Source organism: Erithacus rubecula, assembly GCF_903797595.1.
Source record: "Erithacus rubecula genome assembly, contig: scaffold_229_arrow_ctg1, whole genome shotgun sequence".
Lineage (NCBI taxonomy): Eukaryota > Metazoa > Chordata > Aves > Passeriformes > Muscicapidae > Erithacus > Erithacus rubecula.
In genome coordinates this window covers 3,372-27,112 of record NW_027636090.1, presented here as the reverse complement: position 1 = coordinate 27,112, position 23,741 = coordinate 3,372, and the positions used below count along the sequence as shown (strand labels likewise).

Genomic DNA, 23,741 nt, shown 5'->3' with positions numbered 1-23,741 from the left:
TTTTCTGCAAAGTAATGAAAAATGGGATGAAATACCGTATCTAGACCTCTTTTATTATTTGAAAGATAAACCGGAGTGGCAAAAGGAGTGTGGGATCATGGTTTTGAAAACATTAAAGCAGAATTGTGATGGATGTAAGGGTTGGCAGAAAGAGAAGGAATGCTCGGTTAGGTTTTCGGAACCTGAGGAGGATGTTTCTTTGCTGATAGCCCCTAGTGCCCCTCCGGTGGAGGAACGTGGAGAAAGTATGCCAGAGGTAGAAAGGGGGGATCGGGAAGCAAAAATAGAAACCACTGATATACCTCGGACCCCCTTATGTGAAAGAACTCGGAGAGGGCGGTGGGAGGTGGAAAGGAAGAAAAAGGAAGAAGGTGCTCATTTAATGGTTCCGCTCCGTGAAGCTGTCGGGCCGCAGGGGGAACGGGTCATAGTGAAAGTTCCCTTCTCTCCGAATGATTTACTAATTTGGAAACAATCAGCGGGGGCGTATCGGGAGGATCCTGAACGAACTGCGCGGGTGGTAAAAATGGTAATTAAGACTCAGAACCCAGATTGGAATGATTTACAAGTTTTGTTAGACACAATAATGGATTCTACTGAAAAGGAAATGGTGTTTAAAGCTATGACAGAGAAAGCACGAGAAATGATTAGGTTGCGGCTTGTGGATGGTACAGTAAATGATTTGGTACCTAGGGAAGATCCGGAGTGGGATCCCAACTCGACGGGCGGGTCTCGGAGACTTAAAGCTTATCAGGATTTGTTAACAGAAGGAATACGGAATGGAATACCAAAAACTTTGAATTGGTCTAAGTTGTATTCGGTCAGGCAGGAAAAGAATGAGTCTCCGTCAACCTTTTTAGAGCGGCTTAAGGAGACAGCTCGTAGATACACTAATTTAGAAGTTGAAGGGGAATCGGGAAAATTACAGCTAGCATTAATTTTTATGGGGCAGTCTCAGGAAGATATTAGAAAGAAATTACAAAAACTGGAGGGAGAGGATACTCGGAATTTAGATAAACTGTTGGAAGTTGCGTGGAAGGTATATAATAATAGGGAAAAAGAAACGGCCAGGAAACAGCAGGCTACTATGTTGGCAGTGTTACAGCAAGCGGCTGGAAATAATATGAGAGGGGGGAGTCGTGGACGTGGACGAGGAGGGGGAAGGGGAATAGCAAAGGGGGGAATGCCAATGGGTGCGGGAGGACTTATGGGTCAATTTAATATGGGAAGAGGGAGAATACAACTAGGGATAGATCAATGTGCTCTATGTAAAAATAGAGGACATTGGAAAAATGAGTGTCCTCTCAACCAAGGCATGGGTTTTGGGGGAGGAATTATAGCCAGCGGGAATGGAAATCAGGGATTGATGAATAATACAGGTGCTTTCCCGGGAAATCCCCAAGGTGTTGCCCAAGCCCTCATGATGGGGAATTACCAAAATCAGAGCTGACTAGACCAGGATTTAAAGGTAATAATGGAAGTAGATGGGGAACCATTAGAATTTAGAGTAGATACGGGGGCATCATATTCAGCTGTTAACACTAAGCTAGGACCTTTGAGTGATTCTACTATCCAAGTGGTGGGGGTTACGGGACAAGTTGAGGAACGAACATTTTTGCGGCCATTAGATATAAAATTTGGGGGGAAAGAATTTGATCATCAATTTTTATATATGCCAAATAGCCCAGAATCGCTATTCGGGAGGGATCTATTGTCAATGTTAGAGGCAAAGATAATATTTGAAAAAGGTAGAGTAAGATTGGAATTTCCTGAGGAGAATATTGCTAAGTTGTTTGTAGTAAAAGAAGTTGAAGCAGCAGAAATACCACAAGAAATAGAACAAGCTGTAGTACCATGGGTATGGGAAACAGGAGTACCTGGAAAATCAAAAGCAGCACAACCGGTTGTAATAGAACTAAAGGAAGGAGCCTCCCCAGTAAGGGTAAGACAATATCCTTTGAAATTGGAAGCACGAATAGGAATAGCACCCATGATTGAACAATTTCTTAGCTTGGGAATTTTACAGGAATGTGAGTCAGAATTCAATACTCCGATATTCCCAGTCAGAAAGCCAAATGGTAAGTATAGATTAGTTCAAGATTTAAGAGCAATTAATAACATCACTAAAGATATACACCCAGTAGTAGCTAATCCGTATACATTGTTGACAGCTGTGTCGGAAAGGTTTAAGTGGTTCACAGTGATTGATTTGAAAGATGCATTTTTCTGTATCCCCTTGGCACTTGAAAGTAGGAAATACTTTGCCTTTGAGTGGGAGAACCCAGACACGGGACGCAAGAAGCAGCTCACCTGGACGCGTCTACCACAAGGATTCAAAAACTCACCAACTATTTTTGGAAATCAATTGGCTCGAGAGTTAGAAGAATGGAAGACGACTCAGGTAAAAGAATCACCTTTCTTATATGTTCTCCTACAATATGTTGATGACATCTTTATAGCCTCCACAGAAAAGGATGTTTGCCTCAGACTCACTATTGGATTGCTTAATATGCTGGGACAAGCTGGATACCGAGTATCGAAAGAAAAAGCTCAGCTGGTAAGAACCCAAGTAATTTACCTAGGCTGCGAAATTTCACAAGGGGTGCGAAAGTTGGGAGTTAATCGAATACAAGCAATTTGCACCATACCCACACCACGAAATCCACAAGAGTTAAGATCCTTTTTGGGCATGGTAGGGTGGTGCCGCTTGTGGATCCCAGAATTTGGACTAAAAGCAAAACCCCTGTATGAGGCAGCCAAAAGCCCTGTGTTTCAGTGGGGACAAACTCAAGAAAAAGCATTCCAGAGTCTGAAACAAGCCTTAAAGGAAGCCCCAGCATTAGGATTGCCAGATCTTACAAAACCTTTTCAACTATACGTAAATGAGAGACAGAGACTGGCAATAGGGGTGCTCACCCAAAAACTGGGCTCATGGAAGCGCCCGGTGGGGTACTTCTCAAAGCAGCTAGACACTGTAAGTGCCGGATGGCCAGGTTGTCTTAGAGCTGTGGCAGCAACAGTGCTTCTAATTCGGGAAGCCAGAAAATTGACTCTGGGGAAAAGGATGGAAGTATTTGTTCCCCACATGGTCATTGCGGTTTTGGAACAAAAGGGGGGGCATTGGCTCTCATCAAGCCGCATGTTACAATACCAGGCACTTCTCCGAGAACAAGATGACATTGAATTAAAAATAACTAATCATCTCAACCCAGCAGAATTTCTTAGGAGCAGCAGCCAGGAAGAAGGAGGCGAATTGACACATGACTGCGTAGAAATCATTGAACAGGTGTATGCCAGCCGGAAGGACCTGAAAGACGAGCCTTTGGAGAATCCGGAATGGGAACTGTTTACAGATGGATCCAGCTTTGTGGAAAACGGAACCAGGTATGCGGGATATGCAGTAGTGACTTTGACACAAATAATAGAAGCTCAAGCTTTAACCCCGGGAACTTCAGCCCAGAAAGCCGAGATACATGCTCTGGTGAGAGCCTTAGAATTGAGTCAAGGGAAAAGAGTAAACATTTGGACTGATTCAAAATACGCCTTTGGAGTAATACATGTACATGGAGCACTATGGAAAGAAAGAGGACTGTTGAATTCTCAAGGATCAGAAATTAAGCACAAAGAACAAATATTAGCACTATTGGAAGCAGTGCATAAACCTCAGGCAGTGGCAGTGATGCATGTAAAAGGACATCAAAAGGAAGAGGGAAAAGCGTTCCAAGGAAACCAGTTGGCTGACAGAGTTGCCAAACAGGTTGCCCGAGAGGTATGGACACAATTAGCTTTATTGCCAGTGCGAATTAACCCTGCAACTTCTTTTCTTGAGCAGAAACCATGGTATACACATGAAGATGAGAAGCTTGCTCAATTTCTCCAGGCCCAGAAGAATGAAAAAGGATGGTATGTCACAGCTGTAGGTCAGGTTCTACTGCCGACAAAAGTAATGAAAACAATTTTAGAAATCGAACATAACAAGTGCCATTGGGGAGCAGACGCATTGGTACAATTTTTAAAACATGAGGTGATTTCCAACCAGATGTTAACAATGGCAAAACGGATTAACGCCACGTGTCCTGTCTGTATTAAAAATAACCCAGTGACACGAAGGCAAGTACAACTAGGAAAGTTACAAGTAGGGCCGCAACCAGGAGACTATTGGCAAATAGATTTCTCAGAGCTACCAAAAGCACAAGGGTACCGTTATTTACTGGTGTATGTGTGTACTTTTTCAGGGTGGCCGGAAGCTTTCCCGTGCAGGACTAACCAGGCAAAGGAAGTAATTAAAACCTTACTACGAGAAATCATTCCTAGATTTGGGATCCCATTAGGAATGTCCTCAGATAGGGGACCTCACTTTGTAGCTGGAGTAGTCCAAGAGGTAGCCAGAGTATTAGGGATAGCCTGGGATCTCCATACGCCCTGGAGACCACAATCTAGTGGCCAGGTAGAACGGATGAATCAGACATTAAAAGGGCAGATTAAGAAAATTTGTCAGGAAGCAAAGATACAGTGGCCCCAGGCACTACCTCTAGCCTTGCTAAGAATCAGGATTAAACCCAGAGAAAAGATAGGAGTAAGTCCATACGAAATTTTGTATGGCAAGCCATATCATGCTGCAACTTACAAAGGGGACCCTCACTTAGTAGGAGATCAAGTATTGTTGAGTTACATTTTGTCTTTAAATAAAGTCCTTACAGCGCTGCGGGGAGCATTGCAGTGGAACCGGCCTCTGCCCTTGGAAAATCCTGTCCATGACATCCAGCCAGGAGATCAAGTATATGTAAAGAACTGGAATACAGAACCCTTGAAAGAAGTATGGGGCGGTCCTCACCAAGTGATCATGACTACCTACACGGCAGTGAAAGTCCAAGGGATCGACAACTGGATTCACTACACTCGAATCAAGAAGGTCCCGTCAAGATGGGAAGTACAGCCTCTGTCTGCAACAAAGCTGGTGTTCAGGGCAAGGACTTAGTTCTTTTAACATTAGTCTGTATAATGCAGGTGGGAGAAGCATTTGTTAAAATTACAGTTCCGGAGCCAGATGTAATGGTGCCAGAAGGTGCGGGAATAAATTTAACCTGTTTGTTTTCTGACAACCAGAGAGCTGGATTAAAAGAAGTAAAGGTAGCCTGGAGACAAATCACCACAGACGAAGTATTTACAGAAGGAATCGTGACATTTTGGGATATGGAACAGCAAAGAGGTAACACCACATTGACAATATCTCATATGCAAGCTGATCAGGTAGGACAATTCTCATGCATTGTGTGGATTAGAGAAAACTTTGATTATGGGGACATAAATGTAGGTATTTTAAAGGAAAATAAAACCCGAAGGGGGTACTCGGTGCAGGTAATACCAGTCAGTGCACGAGTAAATATGTGGAATGGATTGAGAGATACAAGCCTGGCACTACAGAGAAACCAGGAACAACAAAATTTAGTAGTAGGGTTAATTCGAGATTTTGGACAAATACAAAATGTATCAAAAATAACGGCATGTTTACCTCTGCCACAAGCTGCAGGGGAACCAATCCCTTGGGGAGTGATTCCAGTAGGAAATTTACCCCTAATAAAAAGAGGTAAGAATGGAAGTTGTGAATTAAAATTACGAAATAAAATCGAAATTGAAGTAAAATGGGAAAAGGTTGGAGAAACATTAAGAATATTAACCTATAAGGATTGTCTAATTAGCCATGGAAGGTTAGGACAAATTAGGGATTGGGGAATTCAATTAGCGACAGGGGGAAAAGTAAAACCTGAAGATGCTAAGTGGGAATGTTTTCTACCACATTGGCAAAAGAAAAGAATACCTAAAAATGAAAGCTATTATGAAATGATATGCCAGAACTCATCCCGGCAGGAATCCTCGTGGGACAGTTGGAAAACGGTATGGGGCCCCAGCATATTAGAACATTATAGTTACATTGGACAAGTTAATTGGTGTGTCCAATGGACGGGAAGCAGAAATGCCACTCACACAGAAGTATCTCAAACCAGCACATCTACAAAAACTTTGAGCGCCACAAAAGAAAATTGGAACTGCACCCAAATTCTCACCTGTGACACTCCAGAGAATCAAATTAGTTTGGCACCGGTCAGAATGCTTATAAAATGGGGTTGTGAGTGTAGAAAACTTAACCATACAATTCCAGGAAGTGCTTTCCCGCAGGACCAGAAGGGTAAAACTTTGAGCTGTAAGGATACAACTATCAGGAGTCCAGGAAATTTAGTATGGATTATGGGACATGGACAATGGACAACACATTTGCCATTAGACGGGCCTGTAACACAAATTACCTTAGGGGTTCCCACATTATGTCCTTTTTGGAAACAGTCTAAATTAACGAAGAAAGAGATGCAGTCACGAGCAAAGAGAGAAACAAATAAAGTAGCAGAAGAACTAGGACAGGGAAATGAAGATGAATGGCATGAACCCTCATCAGGAGTTAAATTTGGGTGGGTATTGGAATCCTTGTTTGCACCAATTTCTACATATAGAAACCGGGAGATGCTGTACAAATTGCTAGGACAAACTGAGAGGCTAGCTACAGTTACAAAGAAAGGATTTAAGGATCTAAATTTACAATTGCAGGCAACAACAAGAATGACAATCCAAAATAGAATGGCATTAGATTTGCTTTTATTAAAAGAACATGGAGTCTGTGGATACCTCCAAGGAAAGGTTGATCATTGCTGCATACATATCCCAAATGTCACAGAAGAAGTAGAAAAGGACATAAGTCAATTGGAACAAATTGAAACAAAAGTGCATGAAGTCCAGGAAGAAGCTGAACATAACTGGGTAGGAGCACTGTTTAGCTCCCTAGGAATCCAAGTCTCTGGTTGGATATCATCAATTGTACAATATGTAATAATGATTGTATTAATTATTGTAGTATGCATGATTATGTATAGATGTCTTTTAGGAATGATTGCCAGAGAGGGAACTAATACTCGACGTGTCATGAGAGCACTGACCCGGAAAGAAGTAATCCTGCCAACTCGAAAAGAAGACTCACCGTTCTACATAGAAACCACAACTTGAAGAATTGAGCATCCTTGCAGAAAATCTGAAGAATGCTCAAAAGGGGGGAGTTGATACCGAAATAATGAGAAAAAGGACTAATGTAGATATAGTAGTAGTCATGCTAAGGCTTAGAAAACTGCAGTTTTCGGACAGGCCCTGAGAACCTACCTTGTGAAACAATAGTGAAAAGAATTAGTAGAGCATATAGAACATTTAGAACTGTGAAAACAATAATCAAAGGATTTAGTAGGGCATATAGGACATCTAGAAACTTTCAAGATAAGGCTAAAGTATAATAATAATAATTAAAGGATTCTGGTGATGGGCAAATATACAAGGGGGATTAAGGGGGGTAGCCTATAGTTCTAAGTAGACAAGCATGCAGAATTTATAACTTTTAGGAATGATACCTGCAAGATTTATGTATCTGTATTGTTTTGAAGAATGTGTATTTCTGCACGTAGACCACTTTGTAAAAAGGTATAAAAACCTGATGGAAAAAGGGAGCTGTGGGATCCTGACTTTGGACGCTAGTCCGCAGGTTCCCCGGGCCCTGAATAAAGCACCGCATAAACTAACTCTGTTAGTTTGTGTTCTGTTTGGGGCATCGGGCAACAGCTATACTGGGGGGGGAAGCTGTAGTACCTTTTTTGTCCACAATGGGGAAGCACCATTGAGGAGGAGGGGACTGTGGTACCGGTTTTGTCCACACGGGGACAGCACTACTGGGGGGGAAAGCTGCAGTACCTGTTTTGTCCACAATGGGACAGCACCATTGAGGAGGGGACTGTGGTAACGGTTTTGTCCACACAGGGACAGAATTACAGGGGCGGAGAGCTGCAGTACCTGTTTTGTCCTCAAGGAAGCCGCACTACTAGGGGGGGAGCTGCAGTACCGGTTTTGTTCACAAGCGGACAGCACTTCTGGGGGATATGGGCTGCAGTACCTGTTTTGTCTACAAGGGGACAGCACTACACAGTGGGGGGAGGCTGTAGTACTGGTCTTGTCCAAAAGGGCGCAGCACTATTGAAGGGGGGGGGGGGGGGGGGGCTGCAGTAATGGTTTGCTCCACAAGAGGGCAGAACTTCTGAAGGGGGGAAGCCAGTGATACGAGTTTTGTCCACAACGGGGCAGCACTACTGGGCGGGGGGCTGCAGTACTGGTTTTGTCCATGACTGAGCAGCACTACTGCTGCGAGGGACTGCAGTACCAGTTTATTCCACATGTGGACAGCACTATTGGGGGGGGGAGCTGCATTTCCTGTTTTGTCCACAAGGATACAGCACTACTGGTGGGGCGGCTGCAGTGCCAGTTTTGTCCATGAGAAAGCAGCACTACCGGGCGAGGGGCAACAGTAACGATTTTGTCCACGAGGGGCCAGGACTACTGGGGAGGGGGAGCTGCATTTCCTGTTTTGTCCACAATGATACAGGACTACTGGTGGGGGGGCTGCGGTGCTAGTTTTGTCTGAAATAGGGCAGCACTTCTGGGAGCTGGGCTGCAGTACCTTTTTTGTCAACAAGGGGACAGCACTACTGAAAGGGGGGGGTGATGCAGTACCGGTTTGTCCATGAGAAAGCAGCAATACTGGGGGGGGCGGGGGGGGGCGGGGGGGGGGGGGGCCTGCAGTACCGGTTTTCTCCGCAAGGAAGCAGCATAACTGAGGCAGAGGTGCCTGTAATACCGGCTTTGTCCGCAAGGGGACAGCATTCCTGAGGGTGTGGGGGATGCAGTACTGGTTTTGTTTACATGGAGGCAGCACTAGTGAGGGGGGGGGGCTGCAGTACAGGTTTTGTCCACAAGGGAACAGCATTACTGGGATGGGGGCTGCAGTACTGGTTATGTTCACAAGGGGCAGCACTACTGAAGGGGTAAGGGCTGCAGTGCCGGTTTTGTCCACAAGAGGGCGGCACTAGTGAGGGGGTGGAGCGTCAGTATTGGTTTTGTCCACAAGGAAGCCACACTACTGGGTAGGGAGCTGCAGTGCCCGTTTTTGTCCACAAGGGGACAGCACTTCTGGGGCGTGGAGCCTGCAGTACCTGTTTTGTCGACAAGGGGACAGAACTACGGGGGAGAGTGGCCTGCAGTACCAGTTTTGTCCACAAAAGGATAGCTATACTGGGAAGGGCTGCAGTAATGGTTTTCTCCACAAAGGGGAGCACTACTGGGGAAGGGGGGGTGGGGGCTGCAGTACCAGTTTTGTCCACAAGGAAGCAGCACTTCTTGGGGAGGGCTGTAGTACTGGTTTTGTCCACAAGGGAGCAGCATTACTGACAGGAGGGGAGGGTCTGCAGTACCGGTTTTGTCCAAAATGAAGCAGCACTACATGGGGGGAGGGGGGGGGCGGCAGTACTGGTCTTGTCCACAAGGAATCAGCACTACTGAAGAGGGGGTGGCTGCGGTACCGGTTTTTCTACTGCTCTTTCCATCGAGGTGATTCCTGACTGTTGGACTTCAAACTCATCACTGACAGAAGTGCAACATTCATTTCCCATGGCAGCCCAGGCTCCTCCTTGGCCAGCAAGCAGATAATCCAAGGCCAGGCAGTTCTGTAGAGCCCCATTTGTGTTTGTTAGAGCTCACAGGATGTGCTGTTGGACATTTTCACAGTATCATTTTCTGCTTCTTCTAATAATCAATGCAGCTCATTAATATAAACTCCACAGGAGGAGGCAGTGCACATCGGGCACAGGGTGAACCAGAGTCTTTGGCTGTCTGTTCTACTGACATTGGCAGTGAGGGCAAAGCACAGAAATCCTTTCACATTGTGCCCTCCAACTCTATCAGGGGTCGGTTTCTACTGAAAGGAAATTTGAGTGAATCCTGTCAAACTGGTAATTGCATTCCTTTGTTCCACAGCACAGTTTTCTTTAACTGTCCCTGCACTGACTCCGTTACGAGTCAGAGCCCATGGACAGAGCTCTGGCCACCCCACAGGGGGGCCCCAAGGGAACCCCATTCCTCCCAACATGAGCTGAGAACACACCCAGCAATTAGTTACATTGAGTATTTTGGCTACTCTTTAAATTTTAATCATAATTTCCTGACTAATCCTTGGTGAAACTCTAGAGGTGTCTCTGGCAAACAAAGGTTCTGGCTGACTCTCAAGATACAACTCACAGACACAAGCAGCACTTTAGTGACAAGGCTGCTCATCCTTTTTCCTCCATCTCATCCGGGTCAGGAACAATAATTCCATTGTCCATGGAGCTGGTGCCTTTTTAATTCCAGAATAATGTCCCCAGGTCCTTTGCTGCTCAGCTGTACCATGCTGCCTGTGCCTGACAAGGCTTGGTGGGTCCTTTCCCCTCCAGCTGGGGAGGTGCCGGGTCCCAGCCCCTGAGGGCACCCAGGCTCCTGGTTGGAATTCCTGTGGAAGTCCCTCAGTGCCACATCAGCCTTCACATGGAGCACCGTGGGTCAGAGCATTTTCCAAAGGGGCCCTTGGGGCAAACAGGGATATTTGGTCAGGCAGGATCTGTAAAACAACATCCCATAACATCCACTTGTTCTCACACAGAGCACTTGGCTGCAGGGACACATTCCCATGGCTCCTGCCCAGGTTTCAGGATTCAGACAGTGCTGTCTTTGCCCAGAGCTGTTCCTCCAGCTGGCTCAGGAGGCCATTTGGCCTCTGCACCCACACTCTGGTTCCATTTTTAGGGCTGCTGGATCCAAACCCTTTATCTCCACAAACAGTACTGATTTGAGGTGCAGCTCCTTTTCACACTATTGGTTTCAAAACTGGAATATCAATAATTGTGCTACTGTGCCATGGGGCTACATAATCCAATCTTGCTCACTATGGTTGAAAAGGATTACTTTGATTTCTCCTTGACAATCTGCAGCAATTACTGTTCCTGTGACAGGAACACTTTGCAAGGCCAAGCTCCAGTGAGCAGCTCCCCAACCAAAGTGTCCTGGAGGAATCAGAATTCCTCTTTCTGTACTGAGAACTCTCATTTGCTTCTGATTTATCCTAATTAATTCCAGTGCATCCCAGTCCAGCCCTGCAGCCTCTGGGGGCCCTGTCAGGGGCCATCACACCCAGAACAATTTCCCAGCAAGTCCAAGTCTCACTGGCCATGGCTGCATTTGCAAACTGGTGCAGCCATGCACACCCAGGGGCTTTCCATTTCCCTGTGGGCCCATTGTTAAGGGTCTGGAGCACATCTGGAGATGGGTTGCCATCAGGACAGGCTCTCATCTCCTCATTTTTTCAACTGCTCTCTTAACAAACATTCATCTGTTCAACCAGTCCTGCAGTTTGTGGATAGTCTGGTATATGAAAAACCCAGCAGTCTCCATCACTGTGTTTTCCACAGCAACAGAACACATTCCACATCACAGTATCAGCAAATCCCATTAAAACAGCCAATTTCATCCCTCCCTCCTTTATTCCTTATAAACAATCTCACAACTTTTACCAGTGACCTTCATGTCCTTGTTAATGCTTTTCTGTAGGGCATTTAGTGTTACATCCCTGAGCAACCAGAGCTAACACATTAGTATTGTCAGCATTATTTCACATTATTATTATTTACTTGATCTACAAATAAATATATTATCTGATTATAATTAATAGATACATCCATATATAATATTATATCATTTTTATTTCACTAGCACAAAGAATTTCAAGCTCAAGATTAAAACTTTTTCTGTGGTTCCACGTGGGAGTGTTCCAACAAAAACTGTTCCTTCTGTTGGTGCTGTTTCCAATATGATCTTAACAAAATCCACCCTCATCATCCCAAACCCACAAGTTCTTCTCCTTTTTCCATATGCAGTTTTTGGATGCATTTGAAGACATCCAGTGGTTCAGCCTCTTTTAACTGACTGCTCCACTGCTCACAGGCTGCTCTGACCTCAGCCCACTGTAGAGACAGCAACTCTAGGGAAGGGCTTTGCATCCAGCAATTCCACATGGCTCTGATTCCTCACACTGACATTTAAAAAGTGACATTTTGCTGTGATCCAGCCAGACTATGCCAATTTGGTTTTACCAGTGGGCAAGGTCAGCACCAAAGACACAGACACCGACGGAAGGAATCAGTGTCATTTTCTAAAGTTCAGAGCAGCAAAGAATCACAAAAGGAGCAGCTGAGCAATGAGATAAATAAAGAAGTTCAGCAGCCATAAATTAAGGGTTACAAATAGTAAACAACAATGTTGAATTGTTAAAAGTAATTTTTAAGAGCTGTCCCCTCTGTTAAAATGTTAAGCTACTTTCCGTTCTTGATGTGCATGTTCTGTATCCCCCGGTTCACCCTCTGTTTGTACTCCCCAATTAATCCCAGTTCTGGTTCAATCACTTCCTACTTCCGCCCTGTCCCCTCACCTCACTTCCGGCCGCCTGCTGCTGCTCCCTGTCAATCAAAAGACGCTGCCCCCATATGCAAAGTCTCCAAAACTCCCAAGAAACACCTCTTCAGTGGAAGTCCAATCCAGACAAAAACGCCTCAAGAATAGCAAAGTGACACCTAATACATAAGCACAACTAATACCAGACAGCTAGAAAAATCGCAACCTGCTAGAAGAAGTCCTTATCTAACTGGATGTTATGTAAGAAGTAGTGCAACAAGATGACAACCCTAGACAAGCCAAGCCAAAGCAAGTTCTCTATGTGCGTGTGAGGACTGGAACTCCCCATTCTGTCTACAGATGGGTGTTGGGGGTTCAGTGTATTTCTGTTACTGTGTCAATTGAAAGAATTTTTCCCATTATCATGCCAATGGAGCTGGCCGGGTTACACCCAGGGTTCCTGATGGGTCCAGACAAAGGGGGTGGGTGGGGATGGCCCCAGAGGGGCCTCTGAGGCTTCCGGGAGGGCACTCGCGTTTCCGGCGAGCCGGGAGGAGGACGCCTGGGATCGTTCAGCCACGCGGCCGAGCACAGCAGAGCCAGACCCTCTGCGACCACCTGCCCTGCATCTGCCCCCTTCCAGCCTCCTGCCTCTGCGGACACAGCTGATCCCCCGGACACACACGGTGAGCGAGGAGCCGCCGCCCTCGGTGAGGGTGAGCCCGTTCCCGCCCGAGACCGGCGTGGCCGCTGCTGCCCCTCCCCCTCCCCCCTCCCTCCGTTCCCGTCTGCCCTCTGGCAAATCCGGGCTCTGGACTAAGTACAGAGACAGCGTGCTTGCATCTAAAGGGACTGACACCGAGTTATCTATTTCGTTCTGTTAGCAATTTTAACTGTTATTGTTTTCTGCTTGTACAGTTAGATATATTAGTAAAAGAGCTGTTATTCCCACCCCTTTATCTCTGCCTCAGAGTCCTTGATTCAAACAATTATAATACTTGGGGGGGTGGAGTGGAACCAAAGTCTCTATTCCAAAGGGAAACTTCTGCCCTTACAGGCAGACACCTGTCCTTTCAAACCAGGACAATGGGACAGCACAAGGACCTCCTCTCCACATCCGAGACTGGTTCTGCAGCAGCAGCAGCAGGCGGCGGCCTTCCCGCAACTCCCCCTTAATGAAAGAGCTGCATTTTAATAAAGGCCTTGGCCCTGATTATTTGTAACAGTTTTGGGGGCTCGTCTGGGAGAGGCCACACAGGAAGAGGACCTCTGATGAGGGAGCACCACCCAGGAAAGGCCCTCCGGGACAGCTGGCCATCCCTGGACCCGGAGCAGCATAGGGCGTAAGGGATGCGGAGAGAGCTGGTAAGGAGACCAGCAATGGGCACAGGAGGCGAGCGAGTGTGTGAGTGAATGAGACGGGGGCTGGCAGCTCAGACCCCCAAAGCGAGTGTGGGCCCCTGAGTACCGCGGTTCCAGACTCCCGCGAGGGGGCCGGCCGGGAAAAGGGGGAAGCGAGTGAGGCCTACTAAGGCCTAAAGAGTGGAAGAGGCGCCTCCGGGGAAGGTAAAGTGGGACCCCCTGTTATTTCAAAACACAAATAGGGATAGGCTGGGGCAGTGTGCCCTGCTGGGACCTAACCCATAGAAATAGGGATAGGCCGGGGCAGTGTGCCCTGCTGGGACCTAAACCATAACAATGGGATAAGCTGGGACGGCGTAGCCTGCTAAGACCTAACTCAAATATTGTAGCAGTGTATTTTAAAGGGGTTCAGTTGTCTAGCGGTATTCTGTTCAAAGTATCTTCCGGTGTTAATTTAGGAAATTGTAATTTAAAAGAGATCGAAGGTAGTTTCAGTTGGTTCAAAGGTTGTGTTGCCTGTCAGTAGTTTTTCCATTTGAGTAGAAGCAAGTTAAAGTTAGTTAAAGGCCTAGTAAAAAGAGCAACCATGGGAAAGTGTCTAAGTAAGGGAGGGAGAGCTAAGGAGAGACGTAACAACATACCCCGTGATAGCCCATTAGGGCAGTTATTGCAAAAGTGGGAATGTGATGATGACACCAAGGAATTAAACAAAATAAAAATGATACACTTCTGTGTAGAGATCTGGCCCACTCTAAATCTTCCAGAAAGATGGCCAAGATGGGGAACCAGGGATCCCTGGATGTGCACTCGACTAACCCAGTATTTGAGAGCCCGAGAGAATCCTGATACAGAACAACTCCAATATGCAGTGTGCTGGGAAAGGCAGGGACTAGGGGGTGAGAAAGTTAAGATCTGTAAGCTATGGAAAAAAGGAGATAAGGATGAGGAGAGAGAAGGGAAAGAGAATAGTAGATGCGGTTGGGACCCTCTAGACCATCTGCCTCCTCCTCCTTCTGCATACCCACTAGCCACCCCTTCCCATACACCACCAATTCCCTTTCTGATTTCCCCAGATAGCCCTGTAATCCCTACGCCTACAACACCCGCCATCCCTACACCTGTGCCACGCACTCCTCCTTCAACTCTTCCTGCTACCCCTTCATCCAATCCCACAGAATCTCCCTCCAATTCTTCCAGTACCACCTGTCACCCCTTCCCCGGTTCTGCAATTTCCCGCTCCAGCTCTTCCTGTTCACTTGTCACTCCTTCCCCGGTTCCACAAATTCCCCCTCCAGTTCTCCCAGTAACACCCTCCATCCCTACACCTACCCCAAGAATTCCTACTCCAACTCTTCCAGGCTCACCAGTCAATGCTTCTCTTGCACCCTAGGCCCCACCTTCAATCTCCCTAAACACTCTTCCAACTCTTGCAGATTCCTCTACACTGGTGACTCCTCCCCCCATCTTCACAACTTCCCGTTCCAAAAACCAACCTATTATACTCCCAGAATCTGTGTCCCCTAACCCACACTCCAGAGTTGTTACCTTCCCCCTTACCATCAGAGGTACCAGCACCTCCTTCTAGTTGGGGACAGGGTCTTGTGACCCCCAAAATCAATTCTTCTCCACAAGATGTTCAAATCACTCCTTTAGTAGATACATCTCAAGTTATAAGAGCCTCTGAGGGACACCCATATAATACCAGGTCGAGGGCCAAGCTTTTTTTCCCTACGGGAGGTCCCGATGGGAGGCGTGGATGGAGGAGTAGGATTCGTCAATGTGCCACTCACGGCTTTGGAGGTCCAAAGTTTTAAGAAAGAATTAAAAATTTAGTAGAAGACCCAATTGGCATTGCCAACCAGATCGATCAATTCCTGGGGCCAAACATTTCTACTTAGAAAGAACTAAGCTCTATTTTAAACATACTGTTTACCCCAGAAGTTTGCATGGTTCAAATGGCAGGAATAAAGATATGGGAAAGAGAAAATAGAGCTGGTCCCCCGGGAGACAATAAATTACCTATAACAGATCCTGGTTGGCAGTCAAATCAAGAGAGGGACAGGCATAGTTATGGAGGACTATCGAAGTTTAATAATTAAAGGAATAAAAGAGTCAGTCCCCCGTAGTAGTAATGCTAAGTTAGTGTTTGATGCGGCCCAAGAAAGAGATGAGGCTCCAGCATCCTGGTTAAACAGGCTCAGGAAAAATTTCCAACAATACTCCAGTTTAGATCCTGATAGTCCAGAGGGACAGATATTTCTTAAGATGCAGTTTGTAACAAAATCCTGGCCCGATATAAGGAGCAAACTGGAAATATTAGAAGACTGGCAAAATAGGAGTACCAATGAACTGTTAAAAGAAGCCTTAAGGGTTTATCTAAGAAGGGAAGAGGAAAAGAATAGGTCAAAGGCACGGATTATGGTGACAGTGGCCAGAGAAAGTGTCAAGGGTACGAACAATCTAGACCCACCAAAAGGAGAAAGATCTGGGCCTGTCCCTGGGGAAGGGGAAATGAGTACCACACTAGCAGGAAATCCTCCAAGGAGGTCTGGAGGGCCATTGAAGTGTTACTACTGTGGGGAGGAGGGACACATAAGGCGGTTTTGCAAGAAAATAACGTTCGACGAAGCTATTGTACGAGAGCAAGAAGCATTGGAAAAATTGTTAAAAGGGGAAAGAGAAGACGAATAGGGGGGTCATGGGCTCTTTATAATAGGGGACCCCATCAAACATCTAGCTAAGGAGAGCAGAAACTGGTTCACTTTTGAGTGGGAAGGTCCAGAAAGTAGGAGGAAACAGCAACTAAGATGGACTAGGCTACCTCAAGGGTTCACCGAATCTCCTAATCTATTCGGGCAAGAACTAGAAAAACTATTAGAGTTGTTTGCACCAGAAGAAGGAGTACAAATTTTTCAATATGTAGAAGATCTATTGATATCAGGAAAAAAACTAGAACCCAGTGAAGAAAATGAGTAGCAAACGCCTTAACTTTTTGGGGAAAAAAGGCTTAAAAGTTTCAAAGAGCAAATCACAATTTGTGGAGCCCAAAGTCACCTATTTAGGACATATTATAGAAGCGGGATCAAAAAAACTAAGTCCTGAAAGAATATCTGGAATATTAGCAATCCCAGCACCAAAAATGAAAATAGACATCAGAAAATTACTAGGATTGTTTGGCTACTGCAAATTATGGATTGACCAATATTCTCAAAATGTTAAATTTTTATACGAAAAATTAGTCCAATTAGACCCAATAAAATGGACCGAAGAAGATGAAAAGTAATTAGAAAATCTAAAAACAAAATTAACATCAGCTCCAGTTTTAAGCCTTCCAGACTTAAAAAGGGAGTTTAAATTATTTATCAGTGCAGACAAAGGTATAGCCTACAGAGTGCTCACACAAAAGTGGGGAGGACACCGAAAGCCTATCGCATACCTTTCAAAGCTCTTAGATCCAGTTGCCAGGGGGTGGCCTACATGTCTCCAAATCATAGCCACTGTGGCTATTTTAACACATAAAGAAGAAGCCCAAAAACTAACGTTCCAGGGAAAAACCATAGTTCACACCCCTCATGATTTAAGAACCATATTAAGCCATAAAGCACAACAGTGGATAACAGATGCAAGAATACTAAAGTATGAGGCCATGTTAATATCCACCAATGATTTAGAATTAACCATTTCAAAAAGCCTCAATCCAGCACAGTTCCTCATAGGAGAACTGCTAGAAGATCTAGAACATGATTGCTTAGAAATTATAAATTTACAAATGAAAGTAAGAGAAGATTTAGAAGATCAACCACTGCTGTATGGGAGAGTATTGTTCACTGATGGATCATCACGAGTAATAGAGGGTAAAAGACTGTCAGGGTATGCAGTGGTAGAAAAGAAAGAAGAGACCAAGCTAGTAGTTGTAGACCAAGGTAAATTGCCCTCCCATTGGTCAGCACAATGTTGTGAAATACATGCTTTAAAGAAGGGATTAGATCTATTAGAGCAGGGGGAAGGGACTATATACACAGACTCTAAATATGCCTTCGGAATTGTGAACACATTTGGAAAGACCTGGGAGGAAAGGGGCTTCTTAAATTCAAAAGGGAAGGAGTTAATTCATAAAGATTTAATTAAATCTGTGCTAGAGTCTCTAATGAAACTTAAAGAAATCGCAGTAGTACATGTAAGGGGACATCAAAAAGGGGACACAGTAGAAAAGTGGGGAAATCGAGCCATAGATCAAGCAGCGAAATTAGCCACCAAAATAGCAGAAGAGTCAATAAAAATCCTTAACACCAGTAGTGCAGTACCAAGTGAAGAAGAAAAAAGACAAGAGCCAGTTTATGGCAAACAGGAAATAGAAGAAATGACAAAGTTAGGGTTACATCAAGGAAAAAAAGGTGAATGGTTAACACCAGATGGGAGAAAGTACTTAAATAAAGCACCAACTCAAAAAATGTTAGCACAATGGGGAACTCAAGCAGTCTGTGACCACTTCCTAAAAGATTATGTATGTATTGGAGTATATAGTCTAGCAAAAACCGTTACAGATGGATGTCTCATCTGTCAAAAAGCAAATCAAAAGCAAATGCAAAAGCCAACACCAGGAGGGAGAGAGTTAGCCCTGAGACCTTTTCAGAACATACAAGTAGATTTCACTGAAATGCCCTCAGCCCAAGGGTATAGATACTTGCTAGTAATGGTAGACCATCTCACCCACTGGGTAGAAGCTTTCCCTACAAAAAAGAAACTGTAGAAGTGGTGACAAAAATATTATTAAAACAAATTGTCCCCCGTTATGGCATTGTAAACAACATAGATTCGGATAGGGGCTTGCACTTCACTGCAAAAATCCTGCAAGACCTAGTTAAAACATTGGGAATAAAGTGGCGTTTGCACACTCCATGGCACCCCCAAAGCTCGGGGAGAGCCGAGAGGACAAATAAATCCCTCAAAAATATACTAACTAAATTAATTATGGAAACCAAACTAAATTGGCTTAAATGTCTTCTGTTAGCACTACTAAGAATCAGAACTAAACCAAGATCAGATATAGGAGCCTCTCCTTATGAAATGATGTTTGGACTCCCCTTACTGTTATCCCCCTACAGTACGGGGGAATATTTGGAAGGGGAGGAAGCAACCCAAAAATACTTAGAAACAATTGGAACCACATTAGATGATTTACGAAAAAGAGGGTATCTTCCTCAAGCCTCTCCCCTAGATGCAAACATCCATAACATAACACCTGGAGATTGGATTTTAATTAAATAATGGAATAACGCTCCTTTAACTCCCAAATTTGAAGGTCCCTTCCAAGTCCTGCTCACTTCGCACGCTGCCATCAGGACCCTTGAAAAGGGTTGGACACACATATATCCCACGTGAAAGGACCCTTACCACCCCCACGCACTCCATCAGACTCTGCAACCACCTCTCAACAGTGGACTGTTACCCGGGACCCCGGCACCCTCAAAGTCACCTTAAAGAAAAAAATCAGAAGTTGAATAAAACCAGTGTAAATGAACTGTTAAATCAACATTGTTACAAAGTTACTAGCAAAAGTTGTTAAAATGTTATAAAAGAAAATTGTTACAAGTTAACAGTAAAGTATATACTAAGTATTTGTGCAAAAGTATCGAAGTAGTTGTTACAAGTTACAGCATTTGCTAAAAATAGTTAACAAAGTTGTTAATATAAGGTATAATGTAATAGTCAAAGTTGCACATTAAGTAATTATATTTAAGTAGCCAATAAAGTTTGCAACCACACATCCCCAAACACTAAGAGTTAAAAAGACCAATTCCCTCATAGGACGTTTCCCCAGTAGGGCACCAAAAAAATTAATATAAGTGTGGGAAAAAGGAGGAGCAAGCACTTCATCAGGGGAGCAAGGCCCGACAGCCGAGAGGCAAGGCCAGGCGAAATAGAAGAAAAAGTCACGATTCGTACTGGACTCTTGGTAGGACTATTGACAGTCCTAATAATCAGCAAAAAGGTCGGAGGGGCATGTCCCAGATGCTACAACCAGGTGTACGAAGGAGAAAACCTGCAAGTCCTCCTCCAGATCCGTACCCATGTGAATCCCACTTGTTTTAATAAAGCCCAATTGGACACCTGTCAAGAAGGAGAAAAGACGTATTGGCTAGCAAGAAATACCGCCACTTTTAGGCAACGCCTGACTGGGGTGTGCCCTATTAGGGAATGGTTTTGCATAGAAAACATAGAAAATCTTGAGGGAGCTGCTGACCTAGTTAAAGAGAAGCCCTTAACACCTATAAGAATCGAAGCCAATGAACCCCCTAGGGGAAATCTGTTTATTGAGCTAATAGAAAAGATCAGTCATGAATTAAATATAACAAACTGTTATGTGTGTGGAAGTACCCAAATGGCAGATGTGTGGCCCTGGAAAGGAATTAGTCTTATCCCTCTACAAATTTTAAGGTGGAAACAAATGAATCCAGGACTCCCAGAGGAAGGGGAACGAAGGACCAAACAGTGGAAATTAAAAACAAAAATAATTGGGGAAGAGTGCATACAAAGAAAAGGAAGAAAGTATAGAACATATGTAGGAGCAATGCCATGTAAGAGAACACTCAAAGGGGGAAAAAAGGAATGGGTCCCCAGTGAACAGGAAACATATTGAGCCTCAGAGAAAAAAGAAGTTAGTTGCCTCCATCATGAAATCTATAATTTATATGAGTGTCCCAACGGAGAGTGGAATCCTTTTTGGGGAATAAGGTCCATATCTAAATATTGGAAAAACCCTCTTGATATACAGGCCATTAATTGGAAAGCACCACCATATTTGTTCTGGATATGTGGGGACAAAGCCTATACCCAGCTACCTAGTGATTGGACTGGAATTTGTACAGGGGGAGTCATAAAACCAGCATTCTTTTTACTTCAAAAAGGTTCAGGAAAACATTTAGGAGTGCCTCTATATGACCAATTACAAAGAAACACCCGAAAACATAGAACCCTCATCAATCTTAGCAGTACTCAGAAGTGGAAGGGAAAAATCTGGACTCCAGACAAAATTATAAAAAGGTATGGGCCAGCCACCTGGGCTCAAGACAGGTCATGGGGGTACAGGACCCCAATATACATGTTAAACAGAATCATCCACCTACAAGCGGTTCTTGAAATTATTTCCAATAAAACAGCTGTAGCATTGGATTGTACCAGCGAACAACTAGCCCAGACCCGAACAGTAGTCTACCAAATTAGGTTGGCAGTAGAATACCTGTTAGCCAATGAAGGAGGCATATGTGGAAAATATAACACTTCTGAGGGCTGCCTTGAAATTAATGACAAAAGCCAAGTTATCAAAAATAACTCTAAAGAGATTCATAAAATTGCTTACGTGGGAACCCAAGAGTGGAAGCCCCTAATCAACACAGATTGGTGGGATAGTTTTTGGTCGTTTAAAGGAGCTTGGTGGAAAAAGGTAATTTTCATAGTTCTAATTTCCCTGGCTGGCATTTCAATCCCCCCATGCTTACTCCCCTGTCTAATTCGCCTAATCACATCCACAGTACAAGCCAATTTCCAAATCGCCCCAACTGCAAGTCCAATACAAGCAACAGTGTTAAAGCTAAAATCCCAAGAAGAATGAAAAGAAAGAAAGATAAGTGCAGCCCAAAATATTTATAACCAATTTCAAAAAATCCAAAAATTATACCCATAAGACCCTGAAACTGCCAATTAATGCGGGTCAAAAGACCCGATCAAAAAGAAGAGAAGGGATTGAGATAAATAAAGAAGTTCAGCGGCCATAAATTAAGGGTTACAAATAGTAAACAACAATGTTGAATTGATAAAAGTAATTTTTAAGAGTTGTCCCCTCTGTTAAAATGTTAAGCTACTTTCCATTCTTGATGTGCATGTTCTGTATCCCCCGGTTCACCCTCTGTTTGTACTCCCCAATTAATCCCAGTTCTGGTTCAATCACTTCCTACTTCCGCCCTGTCCCCTCACCTCACTTCCGGCCGCCTGCTGCTGCTCCCTGTCAATCAAAAGACGCTGCCCCCATATGCAAAGTCTCCAAAACTCCCAAGAAACACCTCTTCAGTGGAAGTCCAATCCTGACCAAAACGCCTCAAGAATAGCAAAGTGACACCTAATACATAAGCACAACTAATACCAGACAGCTAGAAAAATCACAACCTGCTAGAAGAAGTCCCTGTCTAACTGGATGTTACATAAGAAGTAGTGCAACAAGATGACAACCCTAGACGAGCCAAGCCAAGGAGAGTTTTCTATGTGCGTGTGAGGACTGGAACTCCCCATCCTGCCTATGGATGGGACGGCACGAGGACCTCTCCACATCCGAGACTGGTTCTGTGGCAGCAGCAGGCGGCGGCCTTCCCGCAACTCCCCCTTAATAAAAAAAGAGATGCATTTTAATAAAGGCCTTGGCCCTGATTATTTATAACACCTTCCCACTTTAAATCTTGTAGTTCAGGACCCTGTCCCGATTCTAGGTTCCAAATTCCCAATCCTTGCCTCCTTCCCATTCCATTCCCACACACAGTGCCAATCTCAGTCCCATTCCATTATTCCCATTGCCATTTCTGGTCCCTGTACACGTTCATTGTGCCTGTCCATTTTTCTGGTCCCATACTGGATCCCTGTTCCCACTCCGGGTCCCAGTCCCTCATTCCAGGCCCCATTCTAAGTCCCAGTCTGCATTCCTGTTCCCATTCCCAGTCCCTGTCCTGTATTTCAGGTCTTGGTCCCCTAATCATGGTCCATATCCCCATTCCAAGTCTACAACTCCTGGTCCCAGTCCTCATTCCTGGTCCCTGTCCCCATTTCCAGTACCTGTGCCCACTCCCCATCCCATTCTCAGTCTTGCTCTCGATCCTGTAGTCCTGGTCCCTGTCCCTTATTCCTGGTTCCCTTCACGATTTCAGTCTTGTAGCCCAGGTCCCTGTCCCCATTCTAGGTGCCAAATTCTCGGACCCTGTCCTTCTTCCTGGTCCCATTCCCACACCCAGGCCCATTCTCAGTCCCATTCCATTATTCCCATTGCCATTCCCAGTCCCTGTACACATTCCCTCTCCCTGTCACCTTCCCTAGTCCCATTCCCAGTCCCGTCCCCTGTCCCTCTCCTGTATTCCTGGTCCCTATTCCCATTCCTGGTCCCATACCAGGTCCCTGTTCCCATTCCCGGTCTCAGTCCCTCATTCCAGGCCCCATTCTCAGTCCCAGTCTGCATTCCCGTTCCCATTCCCAGTCCCTGTCCTGTATTCCAGGTCTTGGTCCCTAGTCGTAGTCCCTATCTCCATTCCATGTCCACAATTCACGGTCCCAGTCCTCATTCGCTCCCTGGTCACAATCCCAGTCCCTGTCCCCATTCCCAGTCCCTGTTCCCCTTCCTGCTCTCTGTCCCCATACCCGATCCTATTTGCAGTCCCTGTCTTCATTCCCAATCCTGGTCCCCATTCCTGCTCCCTGTCCCCATTCCCGCTCCCTGTCCCCTCTCACTGGCCACCGCTGCCATCGCTCCGTTCCCCTCACACTGCTCATGTGACCGCGGCAACCCCTCGCTGCTCCCGCCCACCAATCCCAGTGTGCGATTGCTCCTGGATTTGCATAACCACGCCCACAGCTCTGACCCCGCCCACCACCAGCCACAGCTGTTTTCAGGCGCTCTTTGCTCCCAGTTCCCTCCCAGTGCTCCCAGTAAAAGTGACACTGGCAGGGAAAGCGTTCCCAGTTCCTTTCCGGGTCTCACAGCATCGCTTCCACCTGTCACCCTGTCATTCCCAGTGCTCACAGTACCAGTCCCAGTGCCTCGAGTAGAGCATCCAATTTGAAATTCCCAGTAATAAAGATTGGCTGCTTTTGTGTGTCAGCACCCAGCAGAGTTGGGCGAGGAATGGGAGGAAGAGAAGCAATGAGAGGAGAAGGAAGGGCGTGTCAGAAGGGGGTGTACTTTTACTGCAGGGCCATTCTCTCTTCCTGCCTCCCAGACCGGGATTTTCCATTTGCAAACCTTGGTCCAGTGGAGGAGGAGGGGGCTAAGGAAGAGGAAGATG

The 23,741-nt window shown here is 45.3% G+C and overlaps 1 protein-coding gene across 1 annotated transcript; it reads left to right on the top strand.

Moving 5' to 3' along the window:
- The first annotated feature begins 2,904 nt into the window (after nt 1–2,904).
- On the top strand, nt 2,905–5,245 carry LOC306815792 (uncharacterized protein). Its single transcript, XM_079332336.1, has 3 exons — nt 2,905–3,384; nt 3,833–3,903; nt 4,236–5,245. The coding sequence occupies exons 1-3, from the start codon at nt 3,065–3,067 to the stop codon at nt 4,976–4,978; spliced, it is 1,134 nt and encodes a 377-aa protein (XP_079188462.1). The 5' UTR covers nt 2,905–3,064; the 3' UTR covers nt 4,979–5,245.
- Nucleotides 5,246–23,741: the final 18,496 nt, after the last annotated feature.

Excerpts from the sequence above, each read along its gene's own strand:
- LOC306815792 (XM_079332336.1), top strand. The coding sequence starts at position 3,065 with ATGGAAGTATTTGTTCCCCACATGGTCATTGCGGTTTTGGAACAAAAG. Across the intron at positions 3,385-3,832 it reads TTTGTGGAAAACGGAACCAG|AAACCATGGTATACACATGA; the intron begins GTATGCGGGATA and ends TTTCTTGAGCAG. Across the intron at positions 3,904-4,235 it reads CAGAAGAATGAAAAAGGATG|GGTGGCCGGAAGCTTTCCCG; the intron begins GTATGTCACAGC and ends GTACTTTTTCAG.